This window comes from Bemisia tabaci, chromosome 3 (genome assembly GCF_918797505.1).
Source record: "Bemisia tabaci chromosome 3, PGI_BMITA_v3".
Taxonomy (NCBI): domain Eukaryota; kingdom Metazoa; phylum Arthropoda; class Insecta; order Hemiptera; family Aleyrodidae; genus Bemisia; species Bemisia tabaci.
Genome location: NC_092795.1, coordinates 39462483 through 39485277, shown reverse-complemented (window position 1 = coordinate 39485277; position 22795 = coordinate 39462483). Strand labels below are relative to the sequence as shown.

The following is a 22795-nucleotide window of genomic DNA, read 5'->3' as shown; positions in this document are numbered from 1 at the left end:
ATAAGAGAGGTGTGTTTGTTTTGATTTTAGCGTATTTTTGATTGACTCATTGGTTGTAATAACACTTGTTCCAATTAGTATTTCTGTGATAAAGCTGTAAAAATTCAATTTCTTATAATTTAAGTGTCAAAATTGTGTCGAACTTGAACGAAATGGCAGCTACAGCGTCTCCTGAAAGTATAAACGCCGAAAGAAGGAAGAGGGTAAGCAGCCACCTACTGCTCAATTTTGTATGAAATACATTACATAACTGATCGACTACTTTACTTTATTTTAATCATGGAAATCTACTTGTCATGATCCTGAGTATTAATCATGGCTTTTGTGTGTTCTCCACATTAAATTGATGTTCTGACTCTAAGATTTCCCCTTGGTACTAATTGATGTCTTGATTGCTGAGCATTTCCGGAATGGAACGGAACTGAAATAGACAGGTATTCTAGATGTCAGTCGACAGCATGGAAAGTTATTTTAACACTGCTTTGTTCGGAGTAACTTTCATTTTCCATGGGGCGTATCACATAGTGTGAACATTTCAGGCTAATACTCTGCCTTCCGCCGACAGTATGTTAAATGATTAGCATCTATCTGCCACCTATCATCCTTATGAGCCTAGCGTCTTTCTTTAAGTGGATCTAAATTCCTCAAGTTTTCAACATTAAAGATTCCATGAAAGTTCTCTGATTCTAAATCTTGCACTCATGAATCCCTCTTTTCATGAACATTTCTTAGTTATCTGCAAATTTTATTCACAGGATTAAGTGAGATGAACTAATAGAAACGTCTTTGTAGAGCCTTGGATGTGTTGGTGTAAAATTAATGTAAGTATTTGAGATGGTGAAGTAGTTGAAGGGATTTTCTCTTACTTTGATAGAGAATGAACCATCAAGGTAAGTGCTAGAAATATGATTAGCTGTTGGGTAGTATGGCAGCTGCGTCCTCTTAAGTACCCATTCTGATTAGCAATGGGTTGTATAACTTCAAAGCCCACATCTTTTGTCCATTTTAATTGCATAAGTTCATCAAGAATTTTTTTTCACAGGTTTTTGTTGGTGAGCTTCCACAAGATTTCCTGCGTATCACTGTATCGCCTCAACAACAGCAAGAAGCTGCTGACCAACAAACTGCCTTGGCTATTCAACAACAACTCAGTCAATCTCTAGCAAATGGTTTTGTGGGCCGTCTCAACATCACTGTTGCACATGTAATTTTATGTTCTTTATTGAATGACTGAAATTCCCATCTTAAGTATTATTGCACAATCCAATGCAACAATCTTTGCAGATTTGCATCAATTTGTTTAAGATTCTGTTTCCTTCTTATTTTTTTTTGTTCTTTGAAAGTGGGATTCAAGATGTTTCTTTTTAACTTCATCCCGTAATTTTACATGTAATCTCAGAAAAGGGAAATCTAGCTTAGTGTGAAAATTTTACATACTTATTTACAAAGTAGAGATGTGTGTATCAGGAGTGAAAATTGGAAGAAAGTAATGCGATGTTAATTTTTTTTCCACAGGCAAAATTGACCAAAAATTATGGGATGATGCGAATGGACCCATATGTACGTCTTCGTGTTGGTCACTGTGTTTATGAAACCCACACAGATCCCCATGGTGGTAAAAACCCTCGCTGGAATAAAGTTGTCCAATGGTAAGAAACTTCAGTTAATAAACTATTATTGATCTTTTTTTTCTTTTTTTTATTTCAGTTGTATTTTTACTATCAATAACAAGTTCTGTAGCAGCCAATTTACTTACTCACATAGTCATCTTTGCATTTTTATAAAACGATCGGTGCGCATACATTTCACCACAAATGATGATACAAAAAATGACAGGTTCCCACAACATGACATCACCCTCTTTTCTTCCAAGGTAGATTTACACAGGTATGGACAGAACTAAACAACTGGCCTCTGATTGGCTCTCCAGCGGCCCCTTAACGTCAGCCATTTTGGATGTTTTGATTATTTTGATTTATTATGTTCGGTTTATCGTTTGTCAAAATTTTGTGGGATTTTTTGCACAATTTTGGTTATGCGATATTAATTTTAGCGTTTAAACGCACAAACGTTTGAATGTTAATTTGATTGTAATTTAATTAAAAAACGGGCCCCTTAACCTACGTCACGAGGTCATGTGACACGTACTGAGGCTCATGGGAAATTTTCAACTTTTCCATACCTGTGTAAATCTACCTTGCTTTTCTTCTCTCTATCTCCCCCTATCCCTCCAACCCCTTTAACCTCCCCCCCTTCAGGAATAATTATCCCTGAATGTTGTCTTTCAAGACCGGCAATGCCAGATAAGGACTTAGAGGAAGGAAAGTGGTATTGATTCAAGCATCTCTCACAAATTTAGGTCAAATTCATCAAATCGGATTTAAACAGAGGATCTGATGAAGTTATCTTAATTTTTCACTCTTTCAAAAAGTGACAGTGCAAACGAGTCATTCAAGTTCCTTCCAATTTGATATTTTAGCATCCCTCTCAATCATATTCTGTGATATCACGACAAAAAATAGTCTATGAAATCAAGTATTCCAGTTTGTCTTGTTCATCTGCTGGAAGAAATATCAATAAATGTTTGAAAGCAAACAGGAAAATTGAGCTGGATATTCAAATCTCAAAAGAAAGTGCAAGTTTAGAACTTCATTAATTGTCATTCTCATGCCCATGTAGGAGCTTACAATTGCACTCCCAGCTTTTTTAACCTTAACCATTTAGCCTTTTTAAATTCAATACTTATATCTGCAGTACACACCATTTTTCTTTTGTTGACAGTTTCTTGCAACCTGGTGTGAATAGTATCTCACTAGAAATTTATGATGAATGCTCCTTCACAATGGATGAACTGGTTGCTTGGGCCCACATTCCCATCCCAGAAAAAGTCTTTGAAGGAGTTACTGTGGAGAACTGGTTCCCTCTTAGTGGCAAACAAGGCGATGATGCTGAAGGTGCCATTTACCTCGTCCTAAGTTACTCTGTAAGTATTAAAATAATTTTCTTGTTTTTTCCAAGGAAGAAGATTCAGAATTGCCGTGAAGATGCAATAAAAAAGCTTGTAGAAAAATTGTTGATTTTAAATACTGAAGTACCACAGATATCCGTAGTAGAGAGCCTTAGAAAGTAACTAAATGTGTAAAAAGCTTGGCATACTATCAGCAAAACTTATATGTTTTTTCAACATTCCGCTTTTAGATAGACTTGGTTTTATTAAATGCAGGCATTTGAGGCGCCTCATGAGGTTATGCTGTACAGCATCGACTCGTAGCCTCAGCATTAATGCCGTATGCCCAGGTAGCGGCCGTTCGGGCATGCGGCGCCGAGCCTGATGCGCTCAACCTGCCGGCGCCGGCTTCGGGCATTGAAGCCCGATGCTGGAGAGCCGACCGAGCCAGCCTCAAGCGCTGATGCTGAGGTTTGATGCTGGCTCAGGGACCAACATGGGCCTCAGCCTCTGAGGCCGGACCGTCGGCTTGCGGCCCGATACGGCCTCAATTTTCGGACCCGCCACCCAGCTTAATTACCGACGGGGCTGTCCCAGAAGACCGCGACCCTCGGACTCGGCGATGAATTCGCGGAACACCCCTTTGTCTTGGCGGCGGCCCACGCCTCGCCGAGAAGTTCTAAGAAGTGGACGCCGAGGAAGGGTTGAAAACACAGCCCGGTGCAATTAGCCGACCGGCAGCCGGGCTCGGGGCGCTGGCGTCCGACGTGTCTGCTAATTGAAGCCGCCTCAATTTTGATGCTGGACTCAGCATCAAAACTGATGCAGCATCAGAAAAGGAGCCGGGAGTCGGCTTCACCAGGTGAAGCCGCCTCAACGGCATATGCGCTCCCCCGGCGCACTGATCGATGCGGCATGAAAGTCCGCGCCGGGCCTCCGCCTCCCGCGCCGATGCGGCTCCGTTTATGATGCTCCCTCAAACCTCAGCTCTAAATCCCTGATTAAATGTGTCTATCTGTCCATTTCTTTGCTTTAGTATGAGCATTGAATGATGGACTTTGCCGAAAAACATACGCTGCATATACTATGCCTTTTTACCCCAAAGAATAATTGTAAATTGCTCCTATTCCATAAATTATTTTGCTGTTTTCTTCCAGAATGCACCAACGGTGAATCCTTATTTCTATGGAGCTGGAGCTGTTCCGCCTGTAATGATGGTACCCTCAACGAACCAGACAATGTTTGGAATGCGATCATACGCTCCTATGCCTGTGTACTCACAGCCTTCGCAACAAAATCAGGCTCAGCCATTAAATGAAGAAACTCTGAAACAGGTAAATTAACCTCTGTCTCATAGTAGGTACCTAGACTACATATTCTTGAAGTATCGTATGATACTGGTTATTTTGATCTGGTTATTTTTTATTTTTGTTTGCACAGTGATGATAGGTACTAATTTGGCAATTAAATTTTTTAAAAAATGAAAAATAAATTGCAAAGCTACTTTTCTGAAGAGTACATGTTACTTAATTGATTTTCATGTATTCTGGAGGATTAAAAAAGTATAAACGGGTTACGTAATTTTTGCACCTCTAATAAAGTTTACACACCTGAACAAATACACAGGCTAATGCGAAAAGCACTATGTTCTAATAACAGTACCTTTCAGTATGGGTGGTTAAATAGCATCCATCAAAAGTAGACTGTTTTACTCTTTAGGTTCCGTGTTTTGAAAAAGTTCAATTGAATTTACTAGTGCACCATCCTCAAAGAGCATCATTATATCTATCATATGAATACCAGCTCCAATGTTAAATAAATAGCCTTGTCGTGTGGTATTATTGTCAGCATTTTTTTACTGTAAATTTTTTGAGGTAAAATTTTACTGAAAATCAGTCTTTGTTTTGCAGTTTCAATTGTTCCACAATTAAGTACCAATATTTATCAATAAAGTAACAATTTTTTTTTTTTTTTTGCTTTCAGATTGAAGAGATGTTCCCGAACATGGACAAAGAAGTTATCAAATCAGTCTTCGAGTTCAATCGAGGGAACAAGGATACTACTGTCAATGCAATTCTGCAAATGGCTGAGTGAATCTCAAGGTTTTCAGTCATCTCTTTCCAAGTGATTTTTCTAATCCCCTTTTCTTGTGAAATTCAACTTTTGATGTCTTTCTTCCTCATGAGGCATAATGACCTATTTTCATTTTTCTATAAGAATGCCATGGTTCTCTTGAGGACATCTAAGTCTTATTCCTACAGATTTTATACAACCTCTTATATTTTACTTTCAAATGAAAAATAGGTACCGGGAAAAGAGATGAAATTTCCTAAAAATTATCTTTTCTCCCACTCGGTTTTTTCTTTTGAACTGAATGGCAAAAAATCTTACGTTTTAAGACAAGTTTCTTTGATAGCTTTTGTCTTTGCCATCCTATTGATACACCAGGTTTGGGTGACTGAAGTCCACAATATGCAAAGCTGGGCAACTGAAAATATTTTGTTCTTTTTGGGGGCAATACAACTGGAAAAATGATCCAGCATAGAAGAACATGATCTTTTTAAACTTATCATAGTAGCCTGTAAATCTGCAGGTTGTGAAATTTTCAAACTGAGTTCTGAGATGTAGCATGAATAACTTAAGGTCCATTGCCGTGCCGTTTTCTTTAATAACCTCATGACCGCGTTCTTATAAATCAGATTAAAATCATGCTTCAAGAGTGGATGTCTTGAGCACCAGATGTTTCCTAAGAAAAGGTGAATAAAAGGTATCAGGTATTTGTATCAGGACAGAGGCACTTATTTTTTGTTAAAACTATTCACATTTGGTTCAGTGGTAGTATTGTAAATCTTGGTAGAAAATGTTTGCTGGGTATCTCAAGTGTCAAGAAAATTCAGAGGATAGAAAATAAGTCCATTCTTGCTGCAACTTCGAGCTCTAGAAATTTTAGATCCAGGTTTGCAGGTATAGATCTCAGTGAAAAAAATTTATCGTGCAAAAGCCTAGTAGAGTTAAATTCAAGGGTTGTAGTAGTGCTGTCAAACGCAATTCAAAAACCTCTACTTAAAAGTTTTACGTATCTCAACCAATATGATTGTGGGAAAATGTAGCTTTTCCTTTCAACCTACTTTCATAGCTTACGTTTTGTGGGTATTGTAGAACATTTTCTTTTTAATTTCATAAAATCTGATTGAAAATTAACATTTTTAAACTTATTTTCAACAAAGTTTGCCATTTTAACTCTTTTATTATTTGTGTTTGAGATTTTGTAAAATCATATTATATAATTTTTTTAACTTTTAGGCATCAATTTCATTTAAATCATTTGAAGTTTAATCTTGTATCCAGCTCCAGCACTAGAAATCATACAAAAGTTTGTAGTTTCTTTAAGTGTAGACGCTAGTCATTAGTCAACATCATCACATTTAAATCAATTGCTAAGTGGTGACTTCTTTTTAAAGGCAGAAATTTAAACAGAGAGTCCAAAAAAGTGGTAAATTTAATTTTTTAGATTTATCGAAAATTTCCTAGGACAACGAGAAGCTTTTTTCCCAATCTTTTGCAAATCCCCCTGTCCTAATTTTTTGTCAACTTTCGGACTGCAAATTTCACTTTAGCACCTTCAGTTTTCACGCTCATTTTTTTGTAGTGCAGCTCTATATTAACTATTTAAATGTATTTATTTCAACAGGCAAAAGAAGCTGCGGATTTGATCAATTGATTAGTAATGATTTTTAACCGTCAGCCTCAAATATCAAAGAAATTATTTTACTTTTTAAAACTTGAGGTGGACAGTGAATAAGTGAGGTCTAATTTTAAAGAAAAGAAAAAACGGAAAATAAAAAAGAAACCTCCCTAAAATGGTTTAATGTATGAAGTTTTTCCATTCACCCCTTAATTTTCAAAATCATTCCTGTTTCAAATTTCATAGAAGATATCGATTGTTGTTGTTCTCGATCTTACATTTCTAATATTATTTACCTTTATACTATGCACTTTTGCCTCTAATAACATGAAAATACGCCTTTTGGATGTGACTTATCAATTGAAGAGGGAAAGTTTGTAGATGTTTTATCTGTACGTATGGTGAGAAACTTTTTTTGCGCTAAGATTATTTAAACCATCATAAGAGTTCTAAAAGCTCTTTCCATCGCCAGTTAAAAGCAAGTCCTAGATGAAGTGTGACTTTCAAACGCCATCACAATGTATCAGCAGCTGTATGACTACCAGCAGTATGAAGCAGTTCTGAAATAGGGGGATTATTTCATTTAGTTGATACTTTCTGATCATGAGAGCTTTTTTCAATACTTCACTGCATTTTCCTCAGTTCTTTGTCATTAACTTGAACTTTCGCAAACTTTTTCCTTGCTTTTATCCTGTAGTTTATTTGCCCGAATGCCTGCATTTTTGCTTTGCACTCACGTTTTCTTCTCTCCTATTCTATTTCTCAATATTGTACCCTGGACTGTAATCAACGTTATGCTTGTGCCAAATCATCAACCCTGCAATTTTTTATCATAGGGGTTTCTCCTTCATCGACAGAATCAAGTGTAAGGGTCAAAAACAGGCTGTTAATGTCAGCGTTTTAGCTTTCATTTTAAGAGTAGTTTATTTTTCTTAAAAAGGAAGCATTTTTTATCTTAACGAATGTAAAATGTATCTTTAACTTTTAAATGGCATTACTTTAAAAAAACAAGTTATACAAATGAAACAATTCCAATTAACAAATGAATAAATAAATAATAATACAATTATACGAGGAATAAGTTGTAAGGGGTAAGTATATCTCAGCATTTTTTTATTCTTATTTTTTTATCAAAGCTCTGAACTTGGAATTTTCGAAAGTAAGCATAAACTGATGCGTAGCTCAGACTCCAGTATATTAGAGCTTAGGTTTTCATTAAAATAAAAAAAATTTCTAGTATTATTTTGATGTATAATCAGTATTTTATGGGCCCTTAATCTTTGATGAGGTGTCTATGTGCTCTATCGTAATATTTATTTGGCTTAGTATTTCTATGTCCATGAAGCAACAGGGTATAGTTTTAAAAAGTGGAATGATGAAGTTTTTAAAAACTGAATGGAACCGTTATTTCAACAGTTTCTTATGAAGGGCTTGTCACTGAATATTCCAAGTTTTTAGCTCCAGTTGCATAGCAGCTTCAAACCTCTACTTCAGTATAAACATAGTATTTCTAACTTGTGATGTCATATTCTATGGAGAAAATTATTTTGTTATGTTTTTATTATGTGTAAATAAATACTTGTCCTGTTTTATCTTAAACAAAAAAAATCGGCCTCTTTTATTTTTATTAAGTACCCGCCATGGTCTTTTAGCGGCTCTGGTGCTTGCACTAGAGCTGCTATTCCGGACGGTCCCAGCTGGGGAGTATCATTGGACCATGTTACATTGGAGAGACCGCGCGTTGGTTAATGGGAATCGGCGCCATTTTCGGCTATGTTCCTTGTCATGACTTTATTTTATTGCATATTGTTTTATTGTTAGCCAATGCTATGTTGTGTAGTGTATTTTTGGAATCATGGTGATACAGTCAATAATTCAAAACTTGTCTGTGCTTTAATCTCGTGATGGAAAAAATGTACTTTACGTTCAAAATTTGAAAATTTGAATTTTAAAGTTTTCGCGGTTAAGGAAGCTCCAACCACTGGGTTGGAGCTTCCTAGTCATATTACTCGATATCAGCTGATAGCAAACAAAGGTTACCAAGGAAACCGTAAACGTCTAATGCCGTCTGCCCACGTAGCAAATGGGAGGCGAAAATGGAAGTCATCAGTGCATCGTTGAGTGTTGACGCCCGATCCCATTTTCAGACATGTTCACACGTTTTGCTTGCAAAGAAAAAAGGCGGCAAATCAATTTTTATTATTGGACCAATGAGTGTTCTCCAATTTGAGTTTGTAAACATCGTGGTTTCTAGGTTAGGTTTTTGGCTGTGTGATAAATGATATTATGCCGTCTTTGATTTTGTTAAAATGACTCGATATATGTTATTTGATAAACGATTGGAGTTTTGATAAAGTAAGTTGATTTGAATTAAAAATTGTGTCCTTAAAAAATGGATGATGAGGTGATTTGGTTAACATGGGCATTTGTGGTACTTGCGGCGTATTGGGAGTTTGTATGGAAACGACGTGGCAGTAGTCCACACTTTTTACAAGAAACTATTTTGTACAAAGTTCTGTACAAATTTTACACTATTTATACAGTAATATAATACAAAAAAATTATGTACTTTATCACAACTCACATAGCTTCAAAACAAGATAGAAAATGATGGATGCTCAGCCCCGACACATCGATGATCGCGAAATTTGCGCGGCCCGCGCAATTTTCACGTTCAACACTCACCGATGCACTGATGACTTCCATTTTCGCCTCCCATTTGCTACGTGGGCAGACGGCACACAACTACCGTGGCCATCGGGGCGATTATTGAAATGACATCGACTCTATGTCGCCGCTTACGACAAGACATATAGCCCTATCTTAACCGTGTAATATATCGCAATTCGATATTCAAAACCATTACCTACAATTTCAGATATAAAAATGCAAATTTTTTGCAGCCTCGCTAAACGACTTATCAACCATGCATTCCAAAGTTTCTTATCACAGGGCTGTGAAAATATACAATCTAATAAATACAAAATAACCAAATATCTAAAAAGACAAAATTTCAGTTACAGTCAGTTTCAGTCTTATTGTTGCACAAACTAGTTATTTGACAAAAAAAGAAGATGATCACTCAATTGAAAGAAATTGGCGCCCAATCACAACGACAAGTTAAAAAAAATACTGTGGGAGAAATTTTTTAGGATGCGGACCTCCAAAGAGCCTTCAAAATTAAAAGTATACAACAAGTGATAGTGCCATGCATTCTGCATATCAAGGGCCAATACACATTTATACACCGGCTACGTAAATCTGCTAAGTTACAAAACATGAATCGACAGTTGTCGGATTGTACATCAGTGACAAAACGTGTCTAGGCCTTCATTCTTGACTACAACTACTGTCGCCAGAGCCGCTCTCCGACGCGAATGCGTTGGAGCTTCCTGCTTGTTTTATTTATTTATTTATCTATTTTTAAGTAAAAAATTCAATCTGTGTCCAGTCGTGTTTAAGAAATACTGTCTCTATATTTTGCTAGATCACTTAACCATATAAGACTTTAAGAAAATACATGTCAACAGTGAGACTCTCAAACCGTGTACCTTGGTTGCGGTCATGATATTTGTTCTTTTCCATAGGAAATTACTCAACATTAAATCTTGAAAATTTCAGTAATTTTTCCTTCCTATGAGCGAAAAATTCTGTGAAAACTTAGAGGAATGATTCTGATTTTTTCTTCTTAAAAAAAAATTAATAAAATAGTAGCGGACATTTTTAAACCCTGCAAAGGAGATGCACAGTTTGGGAGTTGCACCGTCGATATACAATTAGGTATCAATTCAGAAAATTTCTTTTAAATGCCCTGTAAATATACTTAAAGGAGCAGGCATAAGTAAAAATGGAGAATTTGCATGCAATTTTTTTATTGCTGCGTCTTCACGTGCTCAAAGAGCTGATTTCACACTATTTTTTATCATTTTTTTCTAATGTGAGAAATAGTGTAAAAATAGATTTAAAAGTGAGAAAATGCACCTCCTAGTGACGTCATCTAGCGGCATTTTCCATTTAAACACACGTATTTTAACAGATTAGATCATTTTGTTCTATCATCTCCGATAATTGGACGTATTTCTACCAAACAGACCTATGTGGAGGTGAGAAATATGAGGTGTGCTCGTTAGTTCTCTGGCCGTATAAGAGTGAATGAGAATAAAAAAGCGCCAGTGACGTCAGCGGCGACGATGGAGACTCCCGAGCCGCGGATCCGCATCTTTAACTCATGAGCCCTGTCCACAAGGCTCTCTTGCCATCCTCGCGGCTCATGAGTTCCTCATTCAGTTGGCACATAGGTCTGTTTGATAGAATGTAAAATCCCGCTTTTCCAATTCTTCAAAAGGAATCACGCCCACTTTTACATTGCTTCTTATGCAGCTTCGACGAGCACACCCCATATTTCTCACCTCCACATAGGTCTGTTTGGTAGAAATACGTCCAATTGTTCAATTCATGAACCAAGGGTATCCTCGTGTTCAGTTCACTCAGTAGTTTCCACTTAAACACTGAATTCATAAAATTTCAGACACCTGCAAATTCTCTATTGAAGCTATCAGCAGAAACCTAATAAGTATCTTCAAGATGCTATCCATGTATCAAGCATGGGAAAGCAAAAAGTTTTGAAAGTAATAACATTATAGAATATTTATTCCTGGATTTGTTTTTTTTTTCCAACTTAAGCAGCCCGTTTGCGGCGGTTATCATATGTTGATTAAACTAGCTCAAAATTTGCGCTATAACATGATATACTTTGACTGCCATCTGATATCTCTGCTGAAAATTTGTAGTCTCCTGTAAGAATCCATGACCAGTAGGTGGTAGGCATTCGAATCTGTATGCCAGGCACTGTGTACTCGCCCTGTAAAAGAGGTTTAATTGATAAAAATTATGATGAAAACGAGAGAACCGTCAGAGCCAACTGACAAGCTAGTCGTTGAGGTAAATGAAATAAAGCACTAGCAATTATCATCATCATTCAATCCAAAAAAGCGAAAATGGAGAGCTTTCTTAATTTTTCTCAGAACAAAATTTTAAAGGGGGAAACGAGGCAACGTTGGAATGCTCATACGGCATCAAAACACAACATGGGTCTTTTAAGCCTCATTGTTCGATGCTGCGATTATCTTAACGCAAATAATCGCGCCAAACACGGTGCGGTCGGTGTCAAACTCATATCAGCGCCTGCAAGACTGTAGGAATACTTCGCGCATTACGCCAAACAGTGCAGTCGACTTCAAACGCATATTGGCGCCTACAAGACCGCATGAATACTTCTCGCATTGCACCAAACGCACCGCGCTCCCTTCCCTGGCTTCTGCGTCGCTAAAATCGCCGCAAAACTAGGACCACGTGTCTGTTCTGTTCTGTGTGTTCTATCCCTGCCCGGTTTTTACTACAATTAAAGGGTAAATATGTATCTTAATTCCAACGATTCAGAAACTCGGACGATGCAGCGATTCTGAAACTTAATTTGCGTAAAATTAATTTTGGTTTAATAAAAAGAAAACAGAATGAACGAAATTTTCGATGCTTACATTTGAGATCATTTAGAAAAATTCTTGAGAACCCTCCAGAAAAACTGTGTGTAGCTGTTTAAAAACGGTGTTCAAAAATAAGACGTATAAAGTGGTGCATAACGTTGCAATCTGAGATGACCACGCTTTCTTTCGCGTGCACCCGTCGGCTTTTGAATCCACTCACCTCTGAAATCACTTGATATAAAGATAACAATTGTAGCATTTTTCCGTACTTTTGGTTTGGATGCGAGTCGTGTGACCTCTCCTGAAATGAATTGTTCATTTTGCATAAACGCAGCCTCGTGTCTCGTAAATTTCGTAAAAATTCGTGAAATATTTCCTGAAATCTCGATTGTCGCCCTCTGGTCAACGAGAGCTGCTTTCTGGTCAATCGCGCAGTAACCGTGCTCAACGCTGATTGGCCATAGTATTTAACGAGCGGTGCGCGGCGGGAAAACTGCGCGGTCAGTGGAATACTGCATTTTAGGTAGATTTCGAAGAAATATCTACCTATTGCAGACGGTACGACCACGTAATTTTCGGGAATTTTCACCTACCCTCTAAAACCACCCCTTATCCAGAAAATCTCAAATCCAAGGGGGGATGATTTCTAGAACCCGTCCGATCTTAGTCGGTGACACCTCAAACAACTCGTCTTGTCGTGGCCCTCAAAACAACCTATATTCACCTATCCTCTAAAATCACCCCTTATCCAGAAAATCTCAAGTTCAAGGGGGACGATTTTCCGCACTGTCAGGCTCATTAGGCGCAACTGTTTTCATAGAAACGATTAGTCGAAATCTACCTCTCGTTTCCACTATGGCTGGAAAGCGTTTTTTTCCAGTGCTTTTGGAATCGAGTTGAGTGACCGCTCCCGAAATGTGATTTCAAGCCGTTCCAAGAGGGTTTCCTCTTGTAGGTACATAACGCTAGGTGTCGCAGAGCGCCAGAGAGCGCTATAAGAGCGGCTTTATACATGCATACAAGTCGAAAAATGCGTAACTCTGCTACAACTTTTAAACCCACCCGATTATATTGTACTCCCTAAAAGAAAACAAATCACAACGTCTACTTGAAATTTTTTTGTATCTAATTTTGGATGAGCGAAAAAAATTTAGGGAGAATTTAAATCACCTCTTGATTTGTTCCTTTGTGAGAAATAAAACCCGATTGGAGATGTGTAACGTCTCTTACAATAAGTAGCCATTGATAAGTAAATCCCTGTGAACTTGAGAAGTTGCAAGCGACTTCATACCATTTCGACCACGGCTGTGCTGTCGTGTAAATTGCATGCCTGTCTTTTTGAAGGCGATTTTTAATCGCTAGATGAAAACATGAAATAAATACACAATAGACACCATCTGGGGACGGCGTGAACTTGCAAAGGAATAATGAATGATCTTTCTCGTCAAACTCAGTGCAATACCTTCTTACGCGTGGTTGATTTCTCAGCGACATTTTTATATCATCGTTAGATTGTTACACTTCTGTGAAAGGCCAACACTAAGCACTCTCTACCCTATCGCCGCTCTTTAATTTGTGCGATATTCGAGTTGAATATATAAATACTTTTTGTATCGTCCATGTCTAAGATTATAATTATTCGAATGATAAGGTCAAAGGTCACCTACCGGTTCGATGGGACATCGACAGGGAAGATCCAGCTCCTGGAGCAAGGGTGGACACTCGACCTCCGTGCTGCCCGGCGACCCGTACTCGCAAACATCTTGTAGCTCACATGATCCAAAATAGTCCCGCAGGCAGCCTATCTTGATCCATAGACCCAAGATATTTCGGTGCATCGTCGTTTTTATCTGTAAATATCCAAGTTCAAAAACTGCTCGAATATCATCAGTAGAAATTCATTGTCTCATTCATTCGTTACGATGAATTTCCACCGATAATATTCGAGCATATTTTTACAATATGTATAAGAGGTGATGAAAAGACACTGAAACCAAGGCATGTTGCCAAGGCGGCAAGGCATGTCGGTTACAGTAGCGTGGCGTGCTTTGCAATTAATATATCGATTGATCTGCCATATGTTTATATGTTTGATGTATGTATGTTTATATGAGGAAGTATCGATTAACAGGGTGTTCGTAACGAACACCTTCATAATCGATTTTTTACCATAGCTTCAAATGGGGAGATATCGATAATCGATCATTCACGCCTCGCCACTAGTCGGTTATCAAGGAGCGTATTGCTTCCTTTTCATTTAGGTACAATATTTACATTGTATGTAATCCTTCAAAGATTTGGCATCTTGTTGCTTGTTGTCAGATGCTTGATTGCTGGTCTATTTTTTTAAAAAAATGTTAAGATCCATTTTTCTTGGATTGTTCCATTTTTTGAAAAAATATTTTGATAATAACGTGCTTGTGTCATAAAATGAGGCTTTAAATAAGCGTCGTGGATTTTTCTTTACTGGCGGCTAGCGAATGCACTACTCTACTCTTGATTAATTTTCTGGGAAGGACAATCTCTCATTTTACGGTAAAAAGGGTTGTTTTGTCTGTAAAGAATGAATCCCGTCTTAGCCTCGAGAGAGTTAGTGGTTCTTTCCTTATCATGAAAAAAAAATTGCTTACAGGTATTTATAAGGGCTTCAGGGTCTTTTTTGGGCTTACAGGGGAACCCTTTTGCCCCTATCTATCATTGAAACCGTACGTAAACATCAGACAGAATTTGATAGACGTTTAAAACGCAACTTGAAGATCCATTTATCTATTTTTTCTTCTTTTTTTCCGAAAATTGCTTTTAATTTATACCTTAATTGGTGATTTCAACGGCATTGTGGTGGAAATCTTGCCCTCAACAATCAGATCCCCTTCTCTTGAGGACCAAAGAATGACGTTCTGAACTTTGGCCTTGGCATCCATCTCGCAGTCCGTCTCCTCAAAGCCGAACATCAGAGGTTTCCGCTCCATAAAAAAAGAAATCAGGTCAGGAAAACATACGGAAATAGATGTAAATTTTTCATTATTGCGAGAAAGAAGAAAAAAAATTGGAGTTGTGTGCGGTTATAGCCCACATAGTTACTATCAGTAAATAGAACATGTTCACCTGGTTTGCAGTTTCAGCAATCGCGTGTAATTCACTGTGTTTACATTCTCTTACGCGCAGACTATGGCTCGCCTTCGAAGACTTGGGTAGGCAATGTGAGTGTCTTAGGAGCATCTACTGTTGCTTACTGCAGTAATGTAGTATGCCCGTAAGCGTCGGTTTGGTGATGGATTTACATCAGGTCACTTCTGAATAAAATTCTTTTAAAAGCTTTTTAATCAGGTATTTTCCCTGGAGTCACCGTTTTCTAGTAACGTATTCCTGATTTCAAATCTGTTCGAAGTAGACAAAAAAAGTAAATTACGCGCTAATGCAACTGGTGCCGAATCGGTAAATTCCAACCTTCTGATATGACATGGTGCCGAAACCAGCTTCACCAAGTTACGCGTGAAGTATGGACGGACCAGCTCTCTCTCCCGATCGCGCTATTTTTTCTTTGCACCAGACACTGCACCTTATAGTTCCTATTGCTGAAAAGACGTGAAGTTCCTGTTCCACCCGGAACAGATGAGCAGTTTTTACGGGGTTACCCTTTGTCCTCGTGCCTATGGGCAAAGTGAAAAAAAAGACGTACCACCATCCGGACTTGGACTCTCTGTGATCTCTGGCTCTCTCTTTCTCTCTGGCCTCAAGACTCCAGCCGTTTCTGCCTCTTTTTCTTGGACTTCCCGCTTTTTCTGTGATATTTTTGTGAACTGTGCTTAAAAGACTTTCCGACCATCTGGATTACTGTGATTTAGTGCTTAAGTGTCTAGTGTTAAGTTTCCTCAGCGACAGTGGTAACGTAGACTAATTTTCTTTCATTTCTTTTTTCTCCAGTTCCTTAACTTTTTGCTTTGCTCGATGTTCCTTAATTTTTTTGTCTCTCTTTACTCTCTCTTTTGATTTGTCTTTTTTTTGTACATAGCCTCTCTCTCTTCCCGGTGGTCAACGTGTCCCTCTCTCTGCCGTTCCTACGGCCCTGACACAAGTGTCGAAAGACACCCGCCCAAAATCAGTAGTTTTAAGTCTAGTTTTAAGTCAATCCCCCCTCAAAAAAGACAAATCAATCGATCTCTCATATGCTCACCCTCTCGTTCTTTTTTCTTAGAGCATTTTCTCTCTTCCTTTTGTCGAGTTCCTCTAATCTTTTTCTCATTCGACTTAATCATTTTTATCGAGCTTATCAAATTGTTTTCTTGAACTGTGTTTTTCGCCTTGCCTTTTATTCAGTATTATTTTCTCTCTAGTCAATGTCAAGGCTACTCTCTGTCACTGTCACGTTAATCTCTTCTCAATCTTATCGCCTTCCGCGATTGTGACAGTTATTTCATCTCTCAAATTTCTCTTGTTTATGTCTACTTACCTGTTCCACTGTTGTCGCTCGCGCCCTTTCATTTTTGTATTTCTAGTCACAATTTTTAGTCACTCTCTAGTCAACTTTCTTTTCTTTTCTTTTCTAAATTTGTTTGCTGTGTTGACTAGTTCAGTCTATAATCTCTGTAGTTATTCGTTGCAAGTCTTCCCCTCTCTTTTCGTTCTTTTTTTTATTACTTTTTTTGTCACTTAAATTCTTTTTTTTTAGTTGACACCCCATTTCTGCCCTTCAGGCCCGTTTTTTCTTTACTTTTTTTTTCATTTTCAATTGCGAGGTCGCAATTTTCTCTCACCAGGGGGATGTCACAGGTATCGAAATACCAGTAACTTGTTCATTTCTTAAACTTTAATTTTCTATTCATATTCAGTTCACTCATTAGGGATGGCTGGATTTCGTACACTTTCTCTTTTTCAGTCCTATCTCCCAGCCATCACCTTAAATACCCATTACTTTTGCTTAGCATGGAAGTATTGTATTAAAAAGAAGAAGAAAAAACAAAAACGTATGTAGACACTCAGAATTTTATGAGTTCCATTTTGTACTATACCTCTAGCCCTGGTAAAAATTGGCAGTAGAATCTGTGTTCCAAAATACCATAGACCTACAGCCGGCTGTAAGATTTCCAATAGCTTCTATAGTCGGCAACACAATTTCTTATAGCCTTTTATAGCCGATGGCGACTAAAAGCAACAGCCTGGCGATAAAGTATATGCTGAACGTTACTAATTACGGATGCTAGGACTCAGCGAGTTTTTGGACTACCGCTCTCTTTTTGGGCTGTAGTATCTTAATTTATTTTGCGAGGAAAGCTCCGTACTTTTGAAGGATGCCTGCCATTCCTAATATGTTGGAGCGCCTTCAATTTCGATACTGTGCAATACCTCTGGTGTGAAATAGTTGCTTCAAGCGCCGTGCCGTGGTACACTGCGGCGCGGCGCGGCGGGCGGGCAGCCAGCGTGGAACGCGCATTGGCGCCTACAAACCTAACAGGGATACTTCACGCATTGCGCAATGCGTGAAGTATCCCTGTTAGGTTTGGAGGCGCCAGTGCGCTGCCGCTCCGCTTTGTGTTAGGCTCTAATATTTGATCTCGTGGAGTCAGCGTTTTTAAACTCATGACTTTGAAATGTTTGCACACTCTGTATGGATTATTCTCATTTTAATTGATGAAAAAAAAAAAAATATGTAGTATAGGAAAATATAATGTGCGCTTTGTAAATATTAAGGTGATTCCGTACAAACTTAGGGATTTACAAAGCACACGAAATTCTACACAATTTCTTATAGCCTTCTATAGGCGATGGTGAAAAAGTAACAGCCAGGCGATAAAGTGTAAAGCCCGGCGATAGGAACTATAGCCCGGCTGTATAATTTTTTATCGCTTCGTATAGCCCCGCCGTATGATTTTTTCCACTTTCTACAGCCAGCTATATGATTTTCTATCGCCTTCTTCAGTCGGCTATAAGAACTCCTGTGGTATTTTGAAACGCAGCTCCTATCGCCAATTTTTACCAGGGCGTGCTTTACCTCGCATATGAAAATTTTTGTTCAACCGTTCTTTTCGGTTTAGGGGGGGGGGGGGGGGGGTAAGAGTTCCAGGTTGAAAGTCAATTCAAACTGTCAACGTTCGTGAATAAATGACAGTTGATTTACAACATCAGGTAATCTTCGGGAAACGAACATTTCAATGGCTCTTTTTAAATCTCGCACCTGAATTTTCAATTTCTGCTTTTGTGTTTTCACTCGCCTCTTTTTAGTTCCTCCGTTTTAGTGCTTTAAAAATATCCTTGTAAATACCACATATCGTTGGTGAAACTACCAGACTACGTATCTCGTTTGCAGTGTCTAAAAATCTCCACTCCTATTTCAATTTTTTAAGGAGGAATAAATCAACACCATTTCTTGAAATTTTCACTGAGTTTTCTTCGCACAAAGAAGAAAAAACACGGAAATTTTAAGAATTGACGTTAGACAGTTTTCCATTTAAAAGATAAAGCGTGACAGGAAGTTAGACAACGTCGCAATCCTTCACATCTTTTGCGTAATTTGATCCCTTGGATAAAATATTTAATTTTTTTTTTACCTTTCCGAGGATTTCATCATTTCCCTCGTCGGTTGAGTTGAGGTGAGCCGTCACATTCGACATAATGATATCAACACAAGTATCGAAATGTTCGCTGTCCAAAAAACACTCATTTTCGATGATGTCTTCCTCAGAGTTCAGAATTTGAGTTGCAATTTGCGTCATTTTGCAGCCGAGGACCCAGAGAATGAGTGCTCGAATAATAATCAACATGTCCTTTGAATGCTTACACTTTCGTTCAATGCCATCCTTTAAAAAAACTCTATATCGATACTAAAGTTTTCTTATCACTTTCTGTCCTATTGTGTAAATTCGATTAATGCACTATAAAAATGATTTAAAAAAGAAAGAAACAACGCCGCGACGTTTGATCATTACGAGGACACGAAATAAAATCATTAGTTAGACGTGAACTGAACATATTGATCATAGGCACTTACACTAAATTAAATGGTAGCAATATATTCGTACATTTATACTAGAGCTAGTTGTTTTTAGGTATTTATTGCAAGTGAGATCACTCAGACGGTGGGTAGGAAATGTGTCGAAAAACAACACTAAAAAAAAATTAAAATATGCGAAGAAACACAAAATCGTTTTGTACAGTCGATGACACTACTGATGAACGAGCCCTGGAAAATTGAAACTAATAATTTAAGTTAGTTTATTTCTTACACAGCTCCTGCTATAGGTATTTGTGCACTGCGCGAACTTTTTCTCTATTCATTAAAAGGGAAATTGAAGCACAGAATGAGGTAAAGAGCAAAATTTTTGAAATGAGTCAGCGCCCAAATCGTCGAACATCAATATAAAGTGAAGATGGTAAATGATGAATCCATGATACACATCCTTGATTCCATCGGCGAGAACTGACCAACTCGACGTCAACTCGCGAAACTATGAAATCGAATTCATCAATCGTCTATGTGCTTCATGTCTTGATGTTGCGAATGATTCGGCTGCGGTGTATTTATTTCTTCCTGCAATTTCCTTTCGATTTCATGGGCATTAGACGTGAGAAAAAGATTATCCAAGGGTGGTTTCGCAGATCGCAGACGTACAGTGAGCCATACAGTGGCTAGTCTAGGCTGAAACAGCTAGTGATCTCGTGCTCTGAGTAGTAGCCTGATTCCAGATTCCATAACTAATCGCAAATGGAGATAGTTCTCATCGGAACTACGGAGATTGCGCTTGAGTAGATGTTTACTGCTGATCTCAGATATTATGGCCTCCATTTTTCTCATTTAGCGCAGTTTTGTCCGAAAAAAGCGGAATTTACGCCGATTAAATGCATTTTTGGGGAAAATTTCGATTTTTCTGGGCCGAATCAAGCTGGTCAAGAAAAACGGGTGTCATTTTCGGAATCACCGCTGTGAATCTACGAGAAGTTGTTCAACTGTTAAGAAATAAATTTTAAAAACAATGTACTGGTTGACTATTGTTTTTTTCCGGAGTTTACAAGAACACACTGTCCGTAACCATTGCCAAAATTCAGACAAACGGTGATTTTCCCCAAAAATTGGAGGACTACAGCTCCTTCAGGTGACGCTTTTGGAGAGAACTTTTTAGAAGAATAATGTCTTAATGTGCCCATAGAATATACGCTACCTACTTTTAATTCTGGGACACCCTGTATAAGGCCAAGGGATTTCAGACCGAGCTTTAGTGAGTGTGCTATATTACTTTATTTTAATTTTTATTTTTTCTCCTAATCAAAAATTGCATGGAAATCAATTTTCAGACGAACAACTCCTTTTCGATTCTCTGATTGAAGAGAACATGAATGAAATTGCGAACATGCTTGTGAATGCCATTGAAGCTGTGAGGAGTTCAAATTGGAGAAGTTTTGCAAACGTTATAGTTTATAGTCCTTTTCGGCGATTTGCGATGACAAAATAAAGCGCAACTTGTTCGAGATTAAAAGACTATTATTCATGGTCATTGTCACGGCTACTCCGCGTTGCGCACGCGGCGCGTGGCGTGGCGCTGTCGGGAGAATACGCGGGTCAAAACTGGTTCAGTTGGACCATGTTTTACGGTCTTCAGTTCATATCCTCACAGTTGCCACGTTGCATGTCCCTCCAGTATGTCACGGAAAAAAATCTTTTTGTGATTTTAGTTCTCTTTTGGAGAAAAAAAGCTTTCCTCTTAAAATAATCGGGCTGAATTTTGCAATTTTGCAACCTACTTTTCTGAGATTAGTTCAATGTTACTTGATTTGTATCATATCAAATAGGTCGGACAAAATAACAATGCTGCATTGAAACTGGGACCGGGATACATGTTATTACAAACAAAACTATGGCATTTTGACCAAGATTAGAAAAGTAGATGGTACTTGGAATCTAGATGAACATCGTGCAAGAGCAACGATTCTTTTTTCTTTGCGCTCCGTACAGAGTGAATGCCAGGATACGAGACATTTTCAAAGCGGTGTGCTTAATGAATTGGACTGCATTTTGCAATTTGGCACTATAAATTCTGGCTCTTCTGGAAAAACACCTATGTGCATAGGGAAACTAATGACATACATACGTTGTTTTTAAACTGGGCTAGAATTTATAGTTCCAAATTGCAAAATGTAGTCCAATTGAACCATAGGTTCAGCCAGAAAAAAACGGCTCCTCTACTGAAAAAAGTTCAAATGTTAAAAATGCCTAGATTTCACTTGTAACTTTTTTGAGAAGAAAATATGGGGGGGGGGGGAGTATTTATTATCGCTTTATTGGGGTGGAATAGGGTAAAAAGTAGGGACCAAACTGAAGCATCGTAGTGTTGATCCTGCGTAAAGCTTCATATCAAGTTAACAAGCTTCAATGCGAAATTAAGACTGCTCCCTGCCTCGACTTTGTTACACCGGAAAAAAATCTCTGTGTATTTACTAAGAAAAGGGTAAAATTACCAAGAATTCAGGGTTCTATTTGATCCGAGTCTTTTCTTGTAAAAATTACCATTTATGGAATTGGTAATTTTACCGAGAAATCTCGGTAAAATTATTGAACTTTCTCGGTAATTTTACTGGACCTTGGTAAAAACGCCAATATTTTTTATCGACTGTGGTAGAATTACCGAGATAAAATGGCAAAGTTACCGGGAATTGATTACCAATAAAAGTGGTATCCTTACCTGAAAAAAACAGTAAAAATACCGTTTTTTACGTAAGCTTACTGGTCTGTCTTGGTAAAATTACCAATAATTGGTAAAAAAAAGTGAGATGGTAAAGGTACCAACGGACCTTGGTAAAAACGCCGAGAATTTTTTTTTCAGTGTAAAAATCTGCAATGAATCAACACCTCCTAAAAACTGAGGGTTTTCCTAGTTTATAATTGAATTCTATTCATTTCAATTCCCTTCAGTTTTTAAGAGAACTAATGTAGCTCTAAAAATTAAGTAAAGGACATTTTCACGATCCGAAATGATACATTAAAGGAACTGGTAGACAAATTTCGGATTGCCAAATTTTAAATCTCCTTCTGCTGCCCCTGCCGTCCTGCCGTGTTGGCCCTACCCATGATCTTGTTATTCTCCCTACCCCTGAAATTAGGTGTGCGCATGCGAAACAGCAGCACTTGATTCCACTACTTCGTTTCTTCCTCTACGAGGAAAATGTCTTCATCCTAGCAAAGCTACACCGTGGCAACATTTACTAGCCTGTTGTCCTGTTTGTCGCTCGAGCCCCGGACAACATAAAAACAATCAAATTCCATCGTATTATTACATTTTTTTCGTGGTAATTCCTGTTTCTCCCACCCCTCACTTCCTTGCCCCGTTTTGCCGTCTGTAAGTACTTTTCTCAGTTTCACTGTACCTCCGCTTTTGAAGAAAGATCAGTATAAATGGATACTCAGGATCAGTCTTTTTTCAGATCATTTGCGGGTTGGGATCTATTTTATTTTGATCTCTACAGCTCAGTTTCAAGAATTGAAATACAGGAATAGTCAAAGTCAGTAAATAAACTCTGAACTATCGTGAAATTAAACAGGGAAGGTAAAATTAATTTAACTGAACCAAGCAATTAGAGTGATTTTGTAAGTTCCTCCTCAGTCAGAGAGTTTATTTTTTAGTGTATTTTCCGAAGAAAGTACGCTCTTTTTCGGCCTTTCATTTTCCCATTTCAGTTTTATTTTCAGATCAA

General features: G+C 38.0%; 2 protein-coding genes across 2 annotated transcripts; one reads left to right on the top strand and one right to left on the bottom strand.

Moving 5' to 3' along the window:
* On the top strand, positions 1-7687 carry LOC109032343 (toll-interacting protein). Its single transcript, XM_019044414.2, has 6 exons — positions 1-203; positions 1043-1204; positions 1516-1649; positions 2782-2983; positions 4105-4281; positions 4931-7687. The coding sequence occupies exons 1-6, from the start codon at positions 153-155 to the stop codon at positions 5039-5041; spliced, it is 837 nt and encodes a 278-aa protein (XP_018899959.1). The 5' UTR covers positions 1-152; the 3' UTR covers positions 5042-7687.
* Positions 7688-8014: 327 nt separating this feature from the next.
* On the bottom strand, positions 8015-19773 carry LOC109032337 (ganglioside GM2 activator-like). Its single transcript, XM_019044408.2, has 4 exons — positions 18661-19773; positions 14926-15078; positions 13783-13965; positions 8015-11493 (listed from the first exon to the last, which is right to left on the bottom strand). Exons 1-4 carry the CDS (start codon positions 18871-18873, stop codon positions 11347-11349), a joined length of 696 nt encoding a protein of 231 aa, XP_018899953.1. The 5' UTR covers positions 18874-19773; the 3' UTR covers positions 8015-11346.
* Between the last annotated feature and the right edge of the window lie 3022 nt (positions 19774-22795).